Below are 24,811 nucleotides of genomic sequence, written 5' to 3' on the forward strand. Positions count from 1 at the left end.
CGCTCAGCCTTCTTCACAGTCCAACTCTCACATCCATACATGACCACAGGAAAAACCATAGCCTTGACTAGATGGACCTTTGTTGGCAAAGTAATGTCTCTGCTTTTGAATATGCTATCTAGGTTGGTCATAACTTTCCTTCCAAGGAGTAAGCGTCTTTTAATTTCACAGCTCCAATCACCATCTGCAGTGATTTTGGAGCTTAATGGAGACTTAATGACTCTGGTTCAGTTCAGTTCAGTCACTCAGTCGTGTCCGACTCTTTGCGACCCTATGAATCGTAGCACATCAGGCCTCCCTGTCCATCACCATCTCCCGGAGTTCATTCAGACTCACGTCCATTGAGTCAGTGATGCCATTCAGCCATTTCAGCCTCTGTCGTCCCCTTCTCCTCCTGCCCCCAATCCCTCCCAGCATCAGTCTTTTCCAATGAGTCAACTCTTCTCATGAGGTGGCCAAAGTACTGGAGTTTCAGCTTTAGCATCATTCCTTCCAAAGAAATCCCAGGGCTGATCTCCTTCAGAATGGACTGGTTGGATCTCCTTGCAGTCCAAGGGACTCTCCAATACCACAGTTCAAAAGCATCAATTCTTTGGCACTCAGCTGTCTTTATAATCCAACTCTCACGTGCATACATGACTACTGGAATGTGACTCCTACTTGTTATTGAGCTTCTCATTTTATCCTTTATGTTGCTTATCTTCTTTTTCCTTTTTCCTTTGTTCTGACTGATAGCTTACGGCCAATAGTTCTCTTTCCAGCTACAAAATTTACTTTTTAGCCCACCTTTGGAGGTTTTTATTTGTAGAATTTTTACTTGGTTTATTTTCAGATTGGCCTGTTAGTGTTTCATAATATTATCTAATTAAAAAAAAAATTCTGTTTCTTTATATTTTTATTTTAAAATGTACCAATTTTAATTTCATTTTTAGATTACTTTATTATCTCTAGACCCTGAGCTATGAATTTTCCCATTTTGTTGGGTCTGTTGACCAACTCTTTTGACTGAATTTTCCTGTGCACTCTAATGTCCACTAACCACTTTAGCTGTTAGACTCTTTATTTGTGGTGGCTGGAGATTTTCCTTTTTTGCTTTCAAGCTTAGATCAAATGTAAAGACCAAGTTTCTGGTGGATAAGATAATTTGTATAACCAACACTTCAAAGAGAGAAACATTTAAAGTAATAGTTTTTAATGTTTGTGGAGTGATAGAGTGTTTTGATAATTTCATGAAAGCAATTGACTCTATCTTCTGAAATAATTAAAAAATAGTCCTAGTTTCTTGTAAGGATTCAGTGACTCCTCAAAGTCCTGAACCCTTGTCTCTATGCACCCCAGTCTAGGATACCACAATGAGATTAACATAGTCAACTTATTTATTTTTAATATGGGAGAGGTTGTGGCTAATTAGATAGCATGAAAACATGATGTACAGGAGTGGTTTTCAAGCTTGCTTAGGCAGTGGAGACCTTTATTTACATAAAATCAAATAAGTTCAAATTTATGAAATTAATGAAACAAAATTTTCTGAAACTGAAGCAGGTGTGGGGTCCTGGAGCCTGCCCACTTGACAGCTTTTATCATCACCTACCCTGACCCCAAAGACATAACCCTAGACTCTCTGCAACTCTGGTAGAAAAACTACTGGTGAATTAGAAAGAATTTTTGATTGTACTCTCAGGAATACTGGGTTCTTATTCCATCTCTGTCACTGGTTACTTGTATTGATTATAGACAATGCTAATTACTCTGTAAGAAAGGGAAGAGGCAATTTAAAGAACATCAATGAGAAGAGTTGCATTTTATATTTCAAGTGTATAATTAGATATATATTGGAAATAGAGTTTGATACAGCAGAAATGTTAAGAATAAAATTTTTTCTTCCAGTTTTGCAAGTTGACACCTGTTTAGAAAACATTATTCACTGTCAAAGATACATTGGGTGATGAAGACTTGAAAAGTATGCTTCTGGTTTTTTGGAAAAAGTTATTTAAATATATACATACATTATATTAAAAAGACCTGGAAAGACATACATCAAAATGGAAAAAATAGGGGGATGGGGGGAAGGAAAAATGGAAAGAGTAGCTAACTGTAAGTGAGATCATTGATTTTGTTTTATTCTCTATTTCCTAGTTTCTAAACATTTTAAAGTGAATATACCTAACTTGTAGGAAGGATGGGGTGGGAAGGGGGTTCAGGAGGGAGGGGACATATATATGCCTATGGCTGAGTCATGTTGATGTATGGCAGAGGCCATCACAATATTGTAATTATCCTCTAATTAAATAAATTTAAAAACATTTTTAAGTTTGTTAACAAGTCACTCAGGTTCAGCATCAAGTTGAGTATGTGTTCAGAATATCTTATAAAATTACCTAATTGTTGGTTTTTAAAAACAATGGAAATTAATTTTTAAAATTCTTAAATATTTCCCTTTTAGGTTTTTCTACATGAGTGGAGAAGATAATTGTTGCAAGTAGGAGAGACACAGCATTTTTTTAGGATGTCTGAAGATGAAGAAAAAGTGAAATTACGGCGTCTTGAACCAGCTATCCAGAAATTTACTAAGATAGTAATTCCAACAGATCTGGAGAGGTTAAGAAAGCACCAGATAAATATTGAGAAGGTGAGTTTTTTCATTTTCTTTCTTTTTTCCAGTTTTTTCTTTTTCTACTAAAGAAACAGTTACATATTCTGATTTATATTTGTTGTACATTTCACCTCCATTGAAAATCTCAGGTAAGAGACTTTGCTAAAACATCTAGCTCCTGTTGATTTAACAACATTGTTCATTTTTTCTGTTCTACAAATACTCCTCTGATATTATTCCTTTTTTAATGAAAAGATATAAGAGTAGAATCTATGCCTTTTTAGTTGTACATAGTGATGAATTAGCAGTTAATAATTAGAATTTGATAGTTGACTATAATGTGAAGGTGATGGATTTCCGCTAAAGGGCTTGCCTTAATTTCATTCACCCAGTGGCAAGTTTTCTTAACTGTGAGGATGTGTTCATCAGTAACTCCTGTCCTCTTCAAGTGCTTTTGGATTAAAGAGGTAAATCATTTTTTGATATGAGAGAATTTCCCAGCTTCATCGCTTCCCTTTGAGGAAACCCCAAAGCCCAAATGTTAGCTAGAGGTCACCTTACGAGATAGGTAGGGGGAAGAACTAGCGTGGGGGACTATGGTGGAGGTTGCATACAACCTGGCCCAGCTAGGGTCTGATGGAGTGGTTGTGGCATTTATGGAAACATGAAGTTTACTGTGTACTGAGCATGGATTTGGCAGGTTGTGTTGTCTTATTTGCTGTGGGACAAATCAGTGGTATTTGATCTCTCAGGAGAACCTCCCCCAGTACAAATTTTAAGTTGTGAGGTCCTCCATTAAATGTTTTTTGGCTGGGAGCGGGTGGGAGGCGGAAGTGGTCATTAAGCCTTTCAGTATAAACAGTATTTATCACCCTCAACTCTGTACCTTATACAAGTAAGAAGAGTGCCAGCTTTTTCTCTCATGGGTACCAACTGTCTTTCTAGTACCTAAGTCTTCTGTAAAAGTTTAGAAAGTAAGTTCCAAGAAAAATAAGGTGAAAATTTCAATGTAAATATGAATAGAATTCAAGATTAACATTTCATAATCTTTTAGTTTCTTTCTTCTTTCTCCATGATAACTATTATGACTTTTAAGGATGAAGGAGTTGTCTGGTAAACTGGTTATTTTTGTTGTGAGCAGAAATAAAGATTCCATGCTTTAATGAATAAGGAAGGCGTGTTCTTTTAGCATTGTAACAGTATGGAAATGGAGTTGTTTACTTTTGATCAATCATATCTGGGTGGGAGGTTTGATAAGGTGTGCTTCAAAGTCCTGAGCTTATGTTGAAGTGTTCAGTTAACGAGATAAGAATTTGGCAAATGAATTGATTCTGAAAGGAAGAAATAAGTGGACTGTGGTCTATTAAGACTCTTTCTTTCTTTCACTGTCCTATTTTGCCTTTGACATTTTTCCCTTTGGCAAATTGCCCCTTTCTTGTATTTATTCTACACAAACATGCCTGCTGTCATTACCCTCAGATCCTAGCCACATGTACCACCCGATAATCGATGGAAAGGCCAGACCCTGGGAGAAAGATGGGTGGGGATAGAAACAGGTCTGTTACTGATTTAATTTGCTGTGCCAGACTTCAGAAAAGAAATTATTCTAGAGTTATATAGATCTTTTTCTGCCAGAACATTTTTTCCTCTAGCATTTTCTGAAAATTTTACTATTTGAGAAACTTTTAAATGGTATCAGAATAATTTACTGTATAGGTGATATCTGAGGCTAAGCAGTTGGACTTACACTGAGCTATATTTTAGTCCATAATCTTGATCATTCTATCTCTAGGACTTCTAGTTTAGTTTTAATGGTGATTTTTTAAATCTATATAAGTTTGAATAGCATATTTTAGTAGATACTTTATGGCAGTGTAAAAACATTAAAAAGCCACTGCCTTTACTGTGGACAATAGAGTTAAGAACTAAATTTAGAGTCCAGGTGTCTAACAGTGCCTCATTTTCAAAAAGAGATAGGCTTCTTGAGGGAAGGGTGTAGAAAGATAAAATATTTATTATGTTAGCCATCAGTCATCCAATATGAATTTAAAAGAAGAAAGTCAGACTGAAGGGAAATTGAAGGTAAGCCTTAGTAGACTGATTGTGCAACATCTGAAAACAATGAGAGTAGTGTGCTGTGGACACCTGGGCCTATATTCCATAGGTCCTTCAGCATTATGTTTTATTACACATGATAGACTTGATTAGAATGTAATCCTGAAATTTGAAGTGTTAGCATTTCAGCTTTGTTATCTAACATAGAACAGACTTAAGCATAGTTAATAGGAACAACAACATAATAAGCTTTGAACATAATTTTCTTTGTTTAATTTTATAGAATTTTTGGGGAAAACTTACTGTGTAGCATGCCCCACCATACACATCCTCCTGATTACCTGGTTGTGGTACCTCTAGTTAACTGAGTCTTTCTGGAATAGTGCTGTTCCTTTGGCTTATTTCTCACTGCCTTTCTCTCCCACTTTCCACCCCTTCTGCAACCCTGGGTTTCAACTTTCTCTGCTCTACTAAGTCAGCTGCAACATATCCATTCTCTTTCCAGCTTCCAAAATGTTAAAGTTTCTCGTCAGTTAATATCTCCTGTTGTATTCTCATTATTCTTGTGGGTTGATCCCTTTTAAAGTTCTTTACTCTCATTTTGGTTAAATTTTGAAAAAAGGCAGAGATGAATATTTCTTCTGTCTGCCAGGTTTAATGAGAAGGGAAATCATTACAGGATATAAATATATGTTAGCTTTTCATAAGTGTTGATGTTTGCTGTTTCTTATATTTTTAGCGTTGAAAGATGTAAAAAATTAGGTCTCTAATCTGTAAGAAGTTTACCCTCCAGTTAAAGAAATAAGATAGGAAATATTCAGATATGATGAGGCAACATATAATTAAGTGTGAAATGAGTGGTATGGACTATTTAGGCAGTATGAAGCCTGAACTATGTGGTACCAAATCAGATATAATTCGTCTTGTTGATTTGTTACTTTTGATTTGGTTTCATTTATTTGTTTTTTTAACTTGTGATTACAACAAAAACTATTCCCAGTTCTCTTTTTAGTATGAGAATGTTTGTTTCAGTCTTACAATCACATTTCCCCCCTCATAGTTTTTTTCTGCTGGACACCTGATTCAGTTTGCTTTCTCCTGTGTTACAGGATAGGAAAGCCTCAGCACAGGTGGTGATGATAATGTTTCTAATGGTGATAATATCATGCTTGTCAGTGTTTGGTTAGCAATGAAAAATAGACATATCTGACTAATGAGACTTGAGGGAAAAACATGTTTGGGATATGGAACTTCTGGAAAAGACTTTTCTACTGTATAAAGATGTACACGGGAGGAAGCAGTTCTGCTGGTCTTCTGTCTCCCTGTTGTATATGTAACTATAGCCAGGAGGGGATAAGTATGAGAGTGAAAACTCTTTGTTGAAGGTAATAAAGCAGACAGAACTTGGGTGCTTGACAACCTTGTAAGCTTCTGAAATAAACTACCTTTGAATTTATCATCCCACTTTTAGGGTGCTGTTTATGTGAGGTAATAAATATCTTTATTAGTAAAGCCATTTCTTTAAACTTTGAGCTTTCTGTTATTTGCAACCAAAAACATCCTAATTGTATCCACTGTGCAAATAGACAATACAAAAAAATGACATTTTGTAAAAACAGTGCATTTTAGAAATGTTTTTCAGTGGTCCCAACTTAACTAATTTTTTAGGAGGTTATTTCTTGTAATTTCCCCCCAAACACACATTAAATCATTTAAAGCCTTTTCTCCTCTGCAGGTATTTGGAATGACAGCCTTTAATAATTAAACCTAATTTAGGTTTAACATTGTGTAGCAAACATAGAGTCTGAGCTATTTTCTTTTTCTTAGAATTTTGTTGTGAGACATAAGGTTTCATCTATTCAGTCTTCATCCAAGACACTAATCTCTTCTACAACTTACTTGACACGTGAGCAAATAATAATAATAAAGACAGTAGCTGTTGTGTTTATCTGTTGAATGCTGTATAAAGTTTTTGTATTTATCATATTTAATCTCACAACATCCCAATAGGTTAGCCTTCTTATTGTCTTCCTTTTTTAGGTGGGGAAGCAGATTTGGAGTGGTTAAATTACTTTCTTGAAATCACCATGCTGCTAAATATATTAATCTTCTAATATTGTGCCTGAAATATAGCATGATTTAAGTTTGTTCTCACTCTTTTTTGGTTTTTGTTTTCCTCTTAGTCTTGTCTATTGTGGAGTGTTCTATTTTTATGCTCATTTTCCAGTGAAGAAGGAAAATGGAAAAAATAGAATTGAATACTCTGGCTTTCCTACATTTATTAGCAGTATCCACTCCATTTGCTCATCTTTCAAACTTTGTTTTTTGTTCAAATCCCAACTTAGTAACATCCTGTGGAACATTACCTGGTTGACTCCGTCCTGGGTCAGATACAAATACACCATTCCCACACAGCACTGTGCAGTAGACCTTCAGGTTCACAACCATTTTAACCATTCGTGGGGAGTCTGCAGAGGCCCATGATTGATCTCTAGAGAGTTGTAAAGGTAACATTAAAATCTTTCTCATAGTGTTATTTTGAGGATTGAGATATTATAAAGAATCCCTGAATGCAAAGTTGATACTTGGAAATGAGTTACTTAACAAGTAAGTTATTGTTTTCAGGTACTCAACATTGGTGCTCAGTTAATTGTTTATAATCATTAGGAGAGTCACAACATTCCTGAGATCCTTTGTGTTTGAGTTTTACATTTTTCATATATGGCAGACACAATAAGGTGAATTACTTTTAACCTCACTCTAGGGTAGATATTATTTATCTTCATTACATGAGTAATCCTAATTTTATGGCTTATGCTCATTGGACTATCTGTTAATATTATGTAGCTTTACTTTTTGAGTCTTTGATTTTTTTCTTTTTTATTGAGTTTAATAATTTATTTGAATTGAATACTTAAACTTTTCATCATCTACAATAATCTCATCCTACCTGGTTAATCCTCCATAAAGCCATCATCTTCCCTATAAGGGGTTCTGATCATTCAGATCATTGAGATATCCTCTTATATCCAGCAAAAGAAGCTTTTCATCTACTTTCTCTGCTTCTTTCTCATCATCTTCCCATCATACATTATACCACAAACACATTGATCTTACGTCAGTCCTTTGGATACCACATATAATTTTACAGTTCCATAGTATTTCTGGGTCTTTTTCTCTCCAACTGAAGCATTTTTTTTTTCCTACTATGCCTGTAAATTTAAATAAATCTTTTAAGTGTCAGCATAAGGTTTAAAGTGCTTTTATACCCTAAACTCCTAAATCCTGAACATTCTCTGTGTTATATTGTCATAAAATTTCCCAAATCAGTAATAAATAACTTGCGCTTCCCTGGTGGCTCAGATGGTAAAGAATCCTTCTGCAACGTGGAAGACGTGGGTTCGATCCCTGGGTTGGGAAGATCCCTTGGAGAAGGGAACGACTACCCACTTCAGTATTCTTACCTGGAGAATCCCCGTGGACAGAGGAGCTTGGCAGGCTATAGTCCATGGGGTCGCAAAGACTCAAATATGACTGAGTGACTGAGCACATAGTGGAAACATTATATAATTTTGGAAAATCATTTTTAATAATTATGATTAGCTTTTATGTTTTTATACTCTATGCAATATGAGGCAGAATTATTATCATTGTTTTTCAATTTTGAATCAGAATATTCTGGAAGATGAAATGACATAAAATGTGAGCCTACAAATATATAAAGTTGTTTAAGTAAATGGTGAGGTGTTCTAGAGAGAACTCTTAGCCCGGGTACTACTCTTAGAATATTTGTTCTCCTTGCCGAGCAGGCAAAGCGAAACTGAGAGACCTGGTGTCACTGCCAAAGAGCACAAAGGGATTAATGTCGGGAAGCCTGAAAATGCCTGTGCAGAGGTGTTCATCACACGGTGGTGTGGGTTTATAATCAGGGTTATCCAAAATGATAAACTAGAAGAGAGGGCAAAAGGAGACAAGGTGTTCACCAGGATGAGAATGGTGGACACGGCTTTTTCTCACCAGGATAAGAATGTGCTTTGGTCTCTTTTAGGAAAGTCTAGGGGAAAGGCTCGGAGAAGGCAATGGCACCCCACTCCAGTACTCTTGCCTGGAAAATCCCATGGACGGAGGAGCCTGGTAGGCTGAAGTCCATGGGGTCGCTATGAGTCGGACATGACTGACCAACTTCACTTTCACTTTTCACTTTCGTGCATTGGAGAAGGAAATGGCAACCCACTCCAGTGTTCTTGCCTGGAGAATCCCAGGGACGGGGGAGCTTGGTGGGCTGCTGTCTATGGGGTCGCACAGAGTCGGACACGACTGAAGCGACTTAGCAGCAGCAGCAGCAGGGGAAAGGTTGTTTCTGTGAATGTTGGATTCTCTGCTTGTGCCTGTTCCACTGGTATACCATGAGGCCATGAGACACATGAAGAACAATATGAATGCATGTGGTGAGACAAAACATCTTCCTGAAATGACTGAAAAACAGTATCTATGATTTTTTTTCTGTAGTTGTTTTTCCTCTTTCTTGGTCCAGTTTATTCATAGCAGTTAAGGGTATTTATTAGAAGTTGCAGTATCCAGCAGAGGAAAAGAATGGAATCTGAATCACATTGGGGATGTCATTCTGAGTTCCACCCATCTTGAAATATTGGGGAAAAGCTTAATGGCCTGGAAGCCACATAAGAGCAAATAGTGCTGAGACAAATCCTTCTGCCCACTCTGTGAAAAGTGTATATCCAATAGCATCTAGAAAATGCTTCCTTCCAAAGTTGCTATGTTTAAAAACCTTTTAGAGAGAAGCCCTAAGGAGAAGCCCTTGGCAAAGGCAAACTGTTTTATGAAATCTCTTAACAGGTAATTTGCCCATCATTCCTTTTCCGTCTCTTTGAATCGCGTCTTTGATATTTTCTATGTAGACAGTCATGACGACAGACTGTTTTATTTTTTCCTTTCTAATCTTTGCCTGCCTACTTCCTTCTTTCTTTTCTCTCTTCTGTTTCCTCTCTTTCCCCTCTCCTCCTCCCTTCCTTCCTTCCCTCCTTTGCTTTCTTCTCTCACTTCCTTTCTTACATTATTGTCCTGGCTATGGCCTCCAGTGCAAGATCAGAACTCCTTACCTTGTTCCCAATATTAGGGAATGATCTTTTACCACTACGCATGATGTTAACTGTATAGTTTTTACAGATGCTTCTATGAGATTGAGGATGTTAACTTCTTTTTCAAGTTTCTGATAAGTTTTATAATGAATAGATATTTATCAAATGGTTGTCTTTAAATCTACTATCTTGCTCTTTTTGTCTATTTGTTCCATCTATTCTTTCTCCCCTTTTTTTTCATGTTTTACTCCCTTTTGGATTAATTGCATATTTTTAAGATTGTATTTTTTTCTCTTTTATTGGCTTATTAATTATACCTCTATGTTTTTATTTTTAAATGGTTCCTTTACAGTTCAGAGTATTCATCTTTAACTTATGATAGTCTACCTTCAAGTAATGTGTTATATATATATCACTTCACATATAAAAATTTTATGACAATACACTTCAATTTCTTCTCTCAGAATCTATATAGTATTATTGTAATATAATTTATGTCCGTCTAGTCAAGGCTATGGTTTTTCCAGTGGTCATGTATAGATGTGAGAGTTGGACTGTAAAGAAAGCTGAGCGCCGAAGAATTGATGCTTTTGAACTGTGGTGTTGGAGAAGACTCTTGAGAGTCCCTTGGACTGCAAGGAGATCCAACCAGTCCGTCCTAAAGGAGATTAGTCCTGTATTTGGAAGGACTGATTTTGAAGCTGAAACTCCAATACTTTGGCCACCTGATGCGAAGATCTGACTCATTTGAAAAGACTCTGATGCTGGGAAAGATTGAGGGCAGGAGGAGAAGGGGATGAGAGAGGATGAGATGGTTGGATGGCATCACTGACTCAATGGAAATGGGTTTGGGTGGACTCCAGGAATTGGTGATAGACAGGGAGGCCTGGCGTGCTGTGGTTCATGGGGTCGCAAAGAGTCAGACACAAGTGAGCAACTGAACTGAACTGAACTGATTTTACCATTTTCGGTGCTCTCACTTTTTTGTAGAGCCAGGTTTCTGTCTGGTACTGTTTTCTCATCGACCTGAAGGACTTCCTTTCACATTTCTTGTAGTGCAGTTTTGCTGGTGATAATGAATTCTGCTTGCTTTTTGTGTTTGGAAAAATGTCTTATTTGGCCTTCAATTGAAAAAAAATATTTTTTCTGGGTATAGAATTCTAGGTTGACTTTTAGATTGTTTTAGTACTTTCAAGATGTTGCTTCAGTGTTTTCTGGTTTGCACTGTTTATCACAAGAAGTCTTCTATCATTCTTATCTGTGTTCCTCTGTACTTCACATCTTTTTTCCTCTTACTCTTTTTTAGATTTTACTATCATTTGTTATGCATTAGTATAATTTTCTTCATTTTCTTATTTATGGTATTCCTTGAGTTTCTTGGATCTGTGGGTTTATAGTTTTTACCAAATTTGGAAAAGCTTTGGCCATTCATTTTTCTTTTTTTCCTTCCTTGTTGAGATATAACTGACATGCAGAACTGTGTAAGGTGTACAACATAATGATTTGACTTACATACATCATGAAATGATTATCACAAAAAATAATGAATGTCCATCATCTCATACAGATACAAAATAAAAGAAAAAATATATTAGGATTTACTCTCTGTTTAACAACTTTTGTATGTAACATAAAGCAGTGGTAATTATCTTAATCATGTTATATATTATCTCCCTAGTTCTTATATATCTTATGACTGAAAGTTTGTATCTTTTGTCCATAAACTATATGATTCCTTCTTTATAAGGAATTCCTTCTTTAGTTGTGGAAAATCTCTTCTGGTAGTCTTTAAGTTGTTCTCATCCATACTTGCTCTGAAAATTTTGGTGCACCTGTGGGAGGAGGTGAGCTCAGGATCTTCTTACTCCACCATCTCAGCCACTATCTCATTAATTTTTCACATATTTTTTCTCTCCTTCAGGGAGTCCAACTTCATAACAGTTGCTTTCAATTTTCAATGTTGCTTTCAATTGGCCTTTGATTATTGATACTATAATCATTTATTGGCCATCTTTTTTTTCTGTTTCATTTTGGATGGTTTCTGTTTTACATCTTTAAATTTACTAATCTTTTCTTTGCATGTCTTAACCTTCTGTTCAATCCATCCATTTCATTTTTCATTTCAGCTACCTTTTTAATTTTAGGAATTGAATAAAAACTATCTTTCATATCTCCATATCTTCAGTTTTCTTCAGCTTTCTTAAACATGGAATACATCATAACTTTTAATATCTTTGTCTTAATTCCATTATCTCTATCATATCTAAGTCTGTTTCTGTTGATTGGTTTTTCTTATTATAGATCATATTTTCCTGCTTTTTTTTTTTTTGCATACATGCTGCTGCTAAGTTGCTTCAGTCATATCTGACTCTGTGTGACCCCATAGACGGCAGCCCACCAGGCTCCCCCGTCCCTGGGATTCTCCAGGCAAGAACACTGGAGTGGGTTGCCATTTCCTTCTCCAATGCATGAAAGTGAAAAGTGAAAGTGAAGCCGCTCAGTCGTGTCCAACTCTTAGCGACCTCATGCATGGTAATTGTTTATTGGATGCCAGACATTCTGAATTTGTTGGATACTGAATATTCCAAAATTTCTTTGAGTACTTTTGAACTTTATTTATTCTGAGATACATTTAAGTTATTTAGGAACAGTTTGATCCTTTTGAGGCTCTTTTAAGCTTGCAGAGGATCAGAACAGCCTTTGTTCCAGGCCTAACTTTCCCTCACACAGTACAGTACTTTGGAGTACTCTGCCTGATTCCAGTATGTTGAGAGATTTTTCTACTCTGACTGGTGGTCACATGAGCTGTTTCTGGGCTTGTGTCTTTTCGGGGGATGAGCCTACCTGGTCTTTTTCAGTGATTCTTTTTCTGACTTCAGGTAGTTTCCTTATATGTTTGTGCTGCTCTGTACTCAGCTGAAGACTCAAAAGCAAAACTCAGCAGATCTCTGGAACTCTCTCTCTGTATGGTCCTCTCCTGTTAATGCAGTTGTATCCTCACATGCAGCTTTTTCTTCTCTGATACTCTGCTCCATGAATTCTTGCAGCCCTGACTTCTCTGGATTCTCTGTTTCCTTAACATTAATTTTTATTAAAAATATCATGACAGATTAGTATTAAGTAATGAATTTTAAAGTGACTTGTTTTCACATATGTATCTTTAGCTTCCATTCCCTTCTTTTTATTAATATAACACTATCTAAAAGAGCATTTATACTGAATCTGCTGGCATCATTCAATTTTTATTAGAAGTGAAAGTAGTAAATTTTAAATTTGTTTGATTGGGTAGTGGTTTTAAGTTTATGTTTGGCAAATATATTTTCAATATAGTCTTGTTATTTTTAAGCGTAATGGCTATTGTTTAGTTCTTAGATATAAAAAATCAGGAGTTATCAAGAGTTTTTTTTTTTTTTTTTTTCTGCATTGTGAACAATAGAGAATATAAAAATACCCTGGAAAAAATTTTAGTGCTCCACTTTTATAATCTGTTAGGCCTTCTGTGTATATATGGGACATTTTCATGTTTATGTGCTTTCAGAATATTTCTAGGATGATTTTGTGTGTGGGTGGGTGGGTGGTATACCAAAAATATGTTCGATATCATTATTCACATCTACTGACATCTTAATTATTTGGATTTTTAAAATTTCAACCAAAAATAATATGTGATATTTGACATTGTTTATATTTTGTGCAAATATTGTCATGTTACCACATTTTGCTATGGCTCTCAAATGAAAAATTTTTCATTATGCTCATTAAATTTCTTAGATGAAACTCTGAAAACTAAACATTATCTAGGTAAAAAGCTAAAATATATAAAATGTTCATTCTCATTTTTACATACTTTCTAGTCTGTGATATCGATGTTCCTTTTTCTCAAATGAGATTTTAGTTTTCAGTAGTTGACTCTATCATTAACAGACATTTCAAAATCTTCATGTATAGTAAGAATATCTGATGAATGCTGTTAATCTTTTCATTTTTCACATTCTTTTACATTCTCAGTGTTTATTTTTTTCACCTCCAAGGAGTATGCATTATAGACAAAATACATACTCTTTTTCAGTAAAAGAAAGTAAAGTATTTAGTGGTTTTTATTTGTTTTACCATTTGCCAGAATTTTGTGTGTAATGTTTTTGAAAACTTCCTACTTGTATGGTCTTTGAACAGTTAATTCCCACTACTAAGTCAGTAACTTTTTTAGCTGGCATGTTTAAGTTTGGGTGGGTGAGTGGGGATTTTTGTGGTAAACTGGGGATAATCACTTAGTGATTAAAAAAAATTCAGTACCTTTTCTTTTCTTTCGTACAGTATCAGAGGTGCAGAGTATGGGACAAGTTGCATGAAGAACATATCAATGCAGGACGTACAGTTCAGGTAAGGCTATTTTATTGTTTCAGGTAAATCAATATGAAAAAGACAGTCTTAAGGAAATTTTGCTAAAATAAATACCCTTGTAGTTGAATCCTTTTATTGTATTTGTAACTATTTCCTTAAAGATGCATTTTTAGCAGGAATTATTGAATCAGATGTCAGTCATATTTTTAAGGTTTTGATTAATGTTACCAAAATTTTCTCCAGAAATGATATATTAACTTACACTTTCATTATGAATCCATTTTACAACATTAATATTACTCATTCTTCAAATTTTTGCTAATTAGTAGGTTAAAAAAATGCTGCTTTGCTGTTTTAATCTGGACTTTTTCTTTCATTGCTTTGAAAGATGAAACTTTTTATATGTACCTTGGATAGTAAAATTTTTTTAATGAATTGTCTGTTCACGTCCCTTGCATATATTATGTTGTTGTCTTCTGTCAGAGTTCCTTATAATTTTAAGATAATTGATCTTCTTTTTATAAGACTGATGCAGTAATATAGTGTTGCAAATATTATTTGCCAGTTATTGGCTTTTTGATAAATGTTAATTATTTTAAATTAATTTTTGAAATTCATTTATTTACATAGTTCAAAGCCAAGTAAAAAGACATAGCACCTACCCTTCTACATCTCCAGGTCCTTCTTTTAAGAAACTACTTTTAATCCTTTTGGCCATGTTCCCTGGTATTTAGCTCTTTATTCCTAAATACCATGTGTAGACTGTTATTTCTTAATCAAGTTTAGACATAGTCTCTTCACTTCTTGCTATATGATGTGCAGATCTAGCTTTCCACCCTACTCTATTTCCTTCCCCCATAATTTTATTATTATAATTTTTGGTTAAATGAGTGATTAATATCTCATTGTTTTGATTATAAAGACATTGTTTCTTGCTAAGCCAAATAGTGATAAACAGTAGACTTTTGCTTTGTTTTCTTTAAAATGTCGGTTTTACTCTAATGACTTTTAGAATGTGTTTAGTGTTTATTTTTAATTGAGATATAGTTGATATACAGTATTATATAAGTTATAGGTATATAACATAGTGATTCACAATTTTTAAAGGTTATATTCCATTTATAGTTATTATAAAATATTGGCTATATTCCCTGTATTGTACAAGAATATATTTATCCTTGTAGCTTATCTATTTTCTATGTAATAGATTGTATCTCTTAGTTGCCTACCCCTATCTTGCCCCACCTCCTTTCCCTGTCCTTAATGGTAGTCATCAATTTGTTTTCTATATCTGTGAGTCTGCTTAGGTCTTCTGCACATTTTTTAGTTGGGTTGTTTGGTGTTTTTGCTGTTGAGTTATATGAGTTGTTTATATATTTTGAGTATAAACCCCTTATTGGTCACATCATTAGCACAGATTTTCTCCCATCCAGTAGGCTGTCTTTTTGTTTTGCTGATGGTTTATTTTGCTGTGCAAAAGCTTTTAATTTTGATTAGGTCCCATTTGTTTATTTTTGCTTCTATTTCCTTTTCTTTAGGAGACAGAGCCAAAAGAAATATTGCTAAGATTTATGTCAGAGTGTTCTGCCTGTGTTTTCTTCTAGAAGCTTTATGGTTTCTGGTTTTATTTTTATATATGGTTTTAGATAATTTTCTTCTAGAAGCTTTATGGTTTCTGGTATTATTTTTATATATGGTTTTAGATAATTTTCTAATTGCATTTTTTTACATGTAACTGTCCCGGCACTACTTACTGAAGAGACTGCTTTTTTCCATCATATATTCTAGCCTTTTGTTGTAGATTTATTGACCATGAGTAGGTGGATTTATTTCTCAGCTCTCTATTATGTGTCAGTTATCTATGTGTCTGTTTTTGTGCCAGTACCATACTGTTTTGATTCCTGTAGCTTTGTAGTGTAGTCAGAAGTCAGGGAACATGATTCCTCCAGCTCTGTTCTTTCTCAAGATTGTTTTGGCCATTCAGGATCTTTTTAATTTCCATACAAATTTAAAAATTATTTTTTCTAGTACTGTGAAAAATGCCCTTGGCATATTGGTAGGGTTTGCATTGAATATATAGATTGCTTTGGGGAGTATGGTCATTTTAAGAATATTAACTCTTCCAATCCATGTACGTGGTATAGCTTTCTGTCTGTCTGTGTCGTCTTCATTTCTTTCATTAGTGTTTTATAGTTTTCCAGGTACAGGTCTTTTACCTCCTTACGTAGGTTTATTCCTAGATATTTTATTCTTTTTGTGCAGTGGTGAATGGATTATTTACTTAATTTCTCTTTCTGATAACTTGGTTGTTAGTATATAGAAATGCAACAGATTTCTGCATGTTAATTTTGCATCCTGCAAATTTACCAAATTCATTGAGTTCTAGTAGTTTGCTGGTGGTATGTTTAGGATTTTCTAAGTATCATGTCACCTGCAAACAGTGACAGTTTTACTTCTTTCTTTTCAGTTTGGATTCCTTTTATTTCTTTTTCTCATCTGATTGCTGTGGCTGGAACTTCCAATACTATATTGAATAAAAGTGCTAAGAGTGGACATTCTTATCTTGTTCCTGACCTTAGAGGAAATAGTTTCTCCTTTTTATTGTTAAGTATGATATTAACTGTCCTTTTGCTTCTTTTGGAGTTAATAATCTTTTCACTTAAAAAAATTTCCTGTTTTTTGTATATTTTTAGTTAATTTTTAAAAAATGCTCCACATCTCTGCCACAATGCTGTCAGTATTTTTCATGTGCTCAAATATGTCACTTCAATTCTGTATCCTAAAGACTCTCTCCTGAAACCCTTCTTCTGCCATTTCCAATCTGAACTCATTTTCTAGGTTTGTTGCACAGCTGTTGTTCTGGGACTTCTCTCAGTTGTTTCTGTGTTGGGTTGCTGTTTTTTCTGGATATCACATCTTCCTCATTTTTGGCTTACTCCATTGTTCTGTTGGAATATATCTTTCAATAGCTCTCAAATAAGGGTACCTTAGAGGTAAAATTTTAATTTAGTATGTGTCTAATACCTTTATTCTCCCCTCACATGTGATTACTAATTTCAGTAGGTGTAGAATTCTCTTTCAATTTTGAAGGCTTTCTAATTTAGTGTTGCTCTTAAAAAGTAAATATCTAGTTTCCCATTCTTTGTATAGGACCAAGTTTTTTTTCCTCTTTGGGAACCTTTGTGATCTGTTTACCCTGGTGTTCTGAAATTTGATAATGTGATGTGCTTTGTATTGGACCCTTTCAATTTAAAAACTCATGATTTTAGATCTGTGAATTTTTCTTTCCTTTTCATAAAATACATTTTAAAAAAATTATTTACTTATTTTTGGCTGCACTGGGTCTTCATTGCTGCCCTAGGACTTTCTCTACTTATGGTAAGCAGGGGCTACCCTAGTTGCACTGTGCTGGTTTCTCATTGCAGTGGCTTCTCTTGTTTTGGAGCATGCTTTAGGGCATGCAGGCTTCAGTTGTTGCAGCTTGTGGGCTCGAGTGCAGGTTCAGTGTTTGTGGTGCATGGGCTTAGCTGTCTCACAGCATGTGTGATCTTCCTGGATCAGGGGTTAAACCTGTGTTCCCTGCATTGGCAGGTGGATTCTTAACCACTGGACCACCAAGGAAGCCCCTGGGAATTTTTCTTACTTATTGATTATTTATTCCTCTGTGTTTTCTTTTGTCCTCTCTTTTTAAAATATCCTTTTACTGCAAGGGTCAGCAAACTATAGCTCACAGGCCAACTCTTGCCTGCTGTGGGTCCCATTTGTTTATGTACTATCTTTGGCTGCTTTCATACTACAACAGCAGAATTGAATGGTTGCATCAAGAGACCACGGAGAAGGCAATGGCACCCCACTCCAGCACTCTTGCCTGGAAAATCCCTTGGATGGAGGAGCCTAGTGGGCCGCAGTCCATGGGGTTGCTAAGAGTTGGACACGACTGAGCGACTTCACTTTCACTTTTCACTTTCATGCATTGGAGAAGGAAATGGCAACCCACTCCAGTGTTCTTGCCTGGAGAATCCCAGGGATGGGGGAGCCTCGTGGGCTGCCGTCTATGGGGTCATATAGAGTCGGACACGACTGAAGCGACTTAGCATCAAGACACCATATGGCTGGCAAAGCCTAAACTATTTACTGTCCAGTCCTTTGCAGAAAAAGTTTGCTGATCTCTATTCAGTTGAATGGAAGACTCTTGGATTGCTTTTCTAATTTTCTATTCTCTTTTCTGAGAGATTTCTTCAGCTTTATTTTCAATTCTTTCTACTAAATTCTTTGTTTCTACTATTATGACATTTATTTCCCAAGAACTTTTTCTTATTATTTTTTATAGCGTTTTACCTTTGGACATAACAATTCTTTCTGCTTTTCTGAGACACTAAAGAGCTGATTGCTTGTCTCCTGGTGGACTTCACTTAAATATTCTTTGATAGGCTGGCATTTTCCTTGGAGTAACCTCCAAGTATCAGTGTCTGGAGGTTGTTGTGGTTTAGTTTTCTGAAGAAGAATCCTGTTTTCCTCCTAGGGTAAGTAGGCACTTATTTCCTAATTACAGAAGCAGTGTAGGTGAATTCTGCTGTACTTCCATTGTTCAGTCATGTCAGCCCTGTCCCCTCTCTATTTGAGCCCTATGCCAAATGTTTCTGAATTTGAAGTCTCACCAAAAAAGGCATCTTTAGTCCTCTTACATTTCAAAAAAGGTTACTATGGCTGCAGTATAGTCAGTAGATTGGGATAGAATATAATCAGTGCCAGAGATTATTTAGGAGTGGTTACAGAAATGGTGAAGGTATAGAAAAAAAGATTAATTTGAGACTTAAGTGGAAATTTGACTTGCCTTTCATATATATGTATTTTATCAGTATTTCTTGCTGCCTAGATTATAGCCCTAATATCAGTGACTATGTCTCCACTAATTGTGTATCTCAGAGTGCCAGCTGCTCAGCAAGATTCAGAGTTTATGGAATGGTACTGTGCATGTTAATGTCAATGAGATTATTATGACTTTTGTTTCTTACCATCTTCACTGTTTAACATGTTATTAAAAATCACTTATGACTTTCTTGAGACAGTGGTAGGGTCAAAGTGTTTGTTTACTGATTTTTTAAAGTATATATATATTTACATTATTGATCTCCATCTGGCATAGAAGTTTTATGTGTACCATTAAAATAATGAGATTTAAACTGTTTTTAGATGTAAGTATTGGCTTAGTTTTATTCATATATGCCTTGAATTTTTTGTATAAGCTTGTTCTTTGCTAGTTTGTGTAAAACATTTTTAGATAAACAATTTCGTGAACAGTTACTCTGAATTTTCAAGATTTATCATTATTAGATTTGTACAGTAAGAACTATCTTTTTACTTTTGTTACAATGTCTTTGTTGAAAAGGAGCTCTTAATTTAAATGTGTCAGTCTTTATTTATCAATCTTTTCTCTTGTGGTTCATGCTTTTGCTATCTTGTTCAGGGAATGTTCTGTGTTCTAAGATCAAGAAGATACTTCCCTATATTTTCTATTGAATATTTTAAATATTTTGCTTTTAACATTTAAGTTGTTAATCCACCTGTTATGAGGTAGATATAAGTAAAATATTACCGCATTTGGAAAACAAGTTGTCTTTCATTATTAACAGATTTCTGCAGTGTTAGTTACATACTGCAGTTCCATATATGCATGAGTCTCTCTCTGGTCTTTCTCTTCTATTTGTCTATTTCTCCATCAAGGTCCACACTATGTTAAGACAGCCTTGTTATATCAAATCTAGTAGGACAATACGGTTACCTTATTTTTCCTTCCCAGGAGTGGTTTGGCTATACTTGGCCATTTGGTAATCCATATAAAATGTGCAATCTGCTTTTCAAAGTTTATACACAATCTTGTTGGAAATATGGGAATCACATTAGATTTGTTCATCTATTTAGAGAAAATTGACATATTTAAAATGTCCAGTTTTCCTACCTATAAATATATGATATTCTTGTACTTGTTTACAACTTCTTTATTATATATGTACCTTCATAGTTTTATGCATAAGATTGTTGTAGATTGTACAGTCTATCAAGATATCTACCAAGGTTTTTATCATCCTACATGGTCTTCTACAGTATGACCTTGTTACTCCTCACCAACAGGTGGAGTCTCATTCCCCTCCCTTTGAATCTGACCTGAGGTAGAAGTAATGCCACTAGACTTCTGAGGCTAGATTAGAAAAAGCCAAATAGCTCCCAGTGGTTCTCTGAGGATGCTTGCACTGGAGGAAATTAGCCATATGCGAAACATCCAAATATCTGAAGACCTCCATGCAGGAGATATCCACAGCCACAACTGAGCTCTTAGGAATTTGCAGCCTCAAGTGCTAGCCACATGAGTGAGCCATCTTGGACATCAGTGCAGTTGAGCCTTCAAATGAATACAACTTCAGCCAATGCCTGACTCAGTTAGATGAGTGACCCCAGGGAAGAACTCTTCAGCTGATTTCTTCAATGTCTGGTCTGCAAAATCATTAGCAAAATTAAGTGGTGGTTTTAGGAGGAATTTGTTATGCAGCAACAGATGACCGGAATACAGGACTTACACTTAATTTTGTCTATTTCAATCTACTTCATTAATTTGTTCTTAAATACTTTATTGTTTTAGGGTGTGTCTTTGTGTTTGAGGGAGGTGTGAAACATTGTCCTTCTTTTAAATTATGTTTTCTAACTTTTGGTGGTATATATAGAAATATAGTTAATTTTCATATATAGATCTTATGTCCAGTTATATTAAATAATAATTTAAAGCTTTAGGAAAAGAAGTATCATAAGTCAGTATGTGACTAATTGTCAAATATATTCTGGAGACCAGTAAGCGATAGAATGCCAGCTATTTGGATGCTGGATAAGGGCAGTATTATTCTCATTTTTCAGATTAAAGAAGGCTGAAGAATAGAGAAACTGGTGTTTGTCTAAAGCACAAGACTGTCATAAGTTGAAGGACAGGGGTCCAATCTGGAATTATTTTTAATATTAACTCAGGTAGATGGACTAACCCAGGAATATTCTCAGGAATACTGCACTTAATACATAGTAGGTCTTTATTATATATTTGTTGAGTAAATGAATGGAGGCCCTTTTCTCCTTTGGTTTTTATTCCTTTTGGTGGTTCATGTAATGTATTTTAAGCTATATGTAATCTTTTTGGTGCCTTTTGATACTGAAATACGTGTGAAGTCATTAACTACTATTAATACCTTAATGTAATAGTTAGGTAATACAAGCAAGGGATAGTCCAGATTTGTTTTAATTAAATAGTTATGGCTCTGGGGTCCTTAATAATAAATTGTATGACATCTAGAATGTGTTTACTCTAAGTTGTTTAAATGTTTCCCAGTGGACTTGTGCTTTATGTTTGTAAAGAAATCAGATTAATTATTATGATACCAAATGTTTTCTGCTGTGTACAATTTGCTCTCAAAATTACATGTTGTAAAAACACATTAGAAATCCTTAAATCAATATTTAACAAAGGCAAATATATGCATAGCCTCTCTTGTTTTAATCATTAAATACATAATTAGCCATTTTTCAGAATTTTAATTAACTCAGAATAATTACTTTTTGCAATTATCAGTATAGATAAGTATACATTTAAATATATCTTTTAATCTATAGACAGAAATTTCAGGATATTTCTGGGAGAAGGGAAAAAGCCGTAACTAGTTACTAAATTTAGATGCAGAACTAGAGAGAGAGAGATGTCACCTTTACTTTACTGAAAATTTGGCCATAGTTTGCAGTTTACTACTACTTGCTTACTGCAAAATGTTTTAATTACTGAGTTGGTATACTTTTTTAAAAAACTTATTTCTTTGATTATAGTACCATTTATCAAACTTGATAGTTTTGCATATTTTCAGAACTTGGCATACTATTATTTATTATATTTTCAGGAGATTATTGGGAGAACCTGATTATTAGGAGAACAGAAATACTTGAATATTTACTATGTCCTAGATACTATTCCAGGGCTTCCCTGGTGGCTCAGTGGTAAAGAATCCACCTGTAATGCAGGAGACTCGGGTTCAATCCCTAGGTTGGAAAGATCCCTTGGAGAAGGAAATGGCAACTCACTCCAGTATTCTTGCCTGGGAAATCCCATGGACAGAGGAGCCTGGCGGGCTACAGTCCATGCAGTTACAAGACATGACTTAGCCACTAAACCACTACCACAGATACTGTTCAAGCCACTGGAGATACAGCTGTGAGCAAAACAGAAGAAAATTCTTTTCTCATTGAACTTATATGTTGGGGGTAGAAATGAAGAAAACAGACATATTTTTAAAATAAATATTTAGATGATTGTAAGTACCTTGAAGTAAAAGCAAAGGCTGGTTAAAAGGAACAAAAATTGCTGGAGATGATGAGTGTTCTTTTGTATAAAGGATGGTTGTGGAAGGTTTCTAATGAAATTTGAGCTGAGACCTGAAGGAAGTAAAGGCATAAGGGAAACCCAATGTGAAGACTCTGAGGTGAGAGGATGTGTGGCATATTCAGGGAGTAATAAGGAGGTTAGTGTGGTTGATGTGAGCCCAAGAGATGAGGTCAGAGAGATCAGCTGTCTCTAATTAGGGAAGGCCTTGCAGGATGTGGTAACTTAAAGTTCTGAGCCTATGATAATGTGATATGATTTAAAAGATCACCTTGACTATTATGAGCAGGATAGATTCTATGGGATCAAGGTTTGAAGCAAGAATGCCAGATAGGTGGCTAATAAAATAATCAGGGTACTATGGGTCTGCTTTTTAGAAAAATGCAGAAACACTCATGTACAGACAATTTGTGTAGAATGTCAGAGGCCTGGTATGTTAATTTTTATATACTTTCTGTAGCCCTGGGAAATGGTTCTGGACTTAAAAGCTTGACAGAGGAATAAGGAACTATCCTGACAACAAATTTAACATTGAAACACCATTTTGAGAAGTTACACACATCTCAAATATATAAAAATGTAGGAAAGGAAATAACAAAAATATAACATTTATGTACTCATCACTTAACTTTGTCAACTCTTAACATTTTGCCCCAATTTCTTCCCATTTTTTTGGAAAGAAAAATTTAGAAATACCACTGAAGTCAGTTGTGTACCCTTCCTTGATTCCTTTGTTCCTGTCTGCATCTGAAGGAAATCTTTTCCCTTGTTTTAAGTATTTGCCATTTTTCTGCATATAACTGTATATAAATACCTGGAGAAGGAAATGGCAACCCACTCCAGTATTCTTGCTTGGAAAAATCCCATGGACAGAGGAGCCTGGAGGGCTGCAGTCCACGGGGCTGCAGAGAGTTGGACACAACTGAGGACTTGTCAGCAGCATATATAAATAATATATGATATTGTTTTGCATCTTTGTTTCTGCTTTTTTTCCAAATAGCTTTCTTGAGGTATAATTGACATTTGATAAAGTATACAATTTGATAAGTTTTGATATATATACACACCATGAGACCGTCCCCACAATCAAGATACCGTGACCCCTTCACCAGAATCCAGATAATGAAAATATATCTATTGCTCCCAAAAGTTTCCTTATACTCCCTGGTAACCCTCCTTCTGACTTCCTCCTCCTCCATCCTCCCACATGCACATACACTCCTACTACCCGAGCAACCACTGACCTGCTTTCTGTCATGATGCATTAGTTTGAATTTTCTAGAATGTTCTATAAATAGAAGCATATAGTATATACTTCTTTTTTGTCTGGTTTCTTTCACTTTCACTTTGCATGTATATTTTGAAGTTCATCCATGTTGTATTGTGTATCAGTACTTCACCACTTTTGTTTTTATTTTCAATTATATATCTTTATTAACAAAAGATAAATAAAATACAAAATAGACACTAATATCAGATTTTATGTTGAACCAGCCTATATTAAGGTAGGAATATGAAAACATAAAATTTGACATTCTTAAAGTAGGTAAGAATTAGATCTGTTTGCATCACTGTTTTAATTTCATACTGGTCTGAATTTAGATTCAATGTATATCCACAGTACTTGACAGTTTGATATAGTTACTTTGCCATCAGCAGTATTTTTGAGATGTTAATTTAATGCAATATTCTAGTGGGTTTTGGTAGTTTGGAAAAGCCAGTGAACTGTTCAAAGTCAATGTATACATTGTGTCAGGTGTTTTAAACAGGTTGTTTTCACTGATCCCATTCTGTCAGTATTATCTTCACGTGTTATTAGAAGAAGCTAAAAAATCATGTCATTCTCAGTCACTAATAGCCCTACAGGCTATACTTGTAATATTTTGAAGAAACCTTCAACTTCAGGTTTCACTTTGAGCAAATTTTACCAAGAGACACCTGCTGGCTATAAAGATTAGGTACAACAGATACTCTACAATCTTTAAAAAATCTAATATTCATGATTGTTATATAAAGGCAGTCACAATTAAAATAGTAATTAGTATCACAAACCATATCCTCTGTGATAAAGGAGAGGGTTTCGGTGTCTGAATACCCCTGTCCAGAATTGTAAAAGACTTAGGACTGATCAGTGACTCAAGGGTGACAAACATTTTTTTTTCCCCATTCGAAGGCTAACACATTTAGTTCTGAGTATAAGATACAAGGAAATATTTTGAAAATAAAAATTTTATAACCAAGTGGAAAAACAGAATTGTTACTACACAGATTGACATCAGGGATAAAGTTATTCACATGTTCTACAGATTTCCTTCCAGT

The 24,811-nt window shown here is 35.0% G+C and overlaps 1 protein-coding gene across 7 annotated transcripts in view; it reads left to right on the forward strand.

The window, feature by feature from the left end:
• STX17 (syntaxin 17) overlaps positions 1 to 24,811 on the forward strand; it is a 74,361-nt gene that overhangs the window by 12,204 nt on the left and 37,346 nt on the right. For all 7 annotated transcript variants that reach the window (XM_086416100.1, XM_086416101.1, XM_086416103.1 and 4 more), the window contains exons 2-3: positions 2,444 to 2,629; positions 14,059 to 14,124. In XM_086416100.1, the coding sequence (XP_086272226.1) occupies positions 2,507 to 2,629; positions 14,059 to 14,124 (189 nt within the window). In that variant the 5' untranslated portion in view covers positions 2,444 to 2,506. The remainder of the gene's footprint in view (positions 1 to 2,443; positions 2,630 to 14,058; positions 14,125 to 24,811) is intronic.

The sequence above is a fragment of the Bos grunniens genome, chromosome 8 (genome assembly GCF_055505025.1).
Source record: "Bos grunniens cultivar Pamir isolate PY7600 chromosome 8, Bosgru_T2T1.0, whole genome shotgun sequence".
In the NCBI taxonomy this organism is placed as follows: Eukaryota; Metazoa; Chordata; class Mammalia; order Artiodactyla; family Bovidae; genus Bos; species Bos grunniens.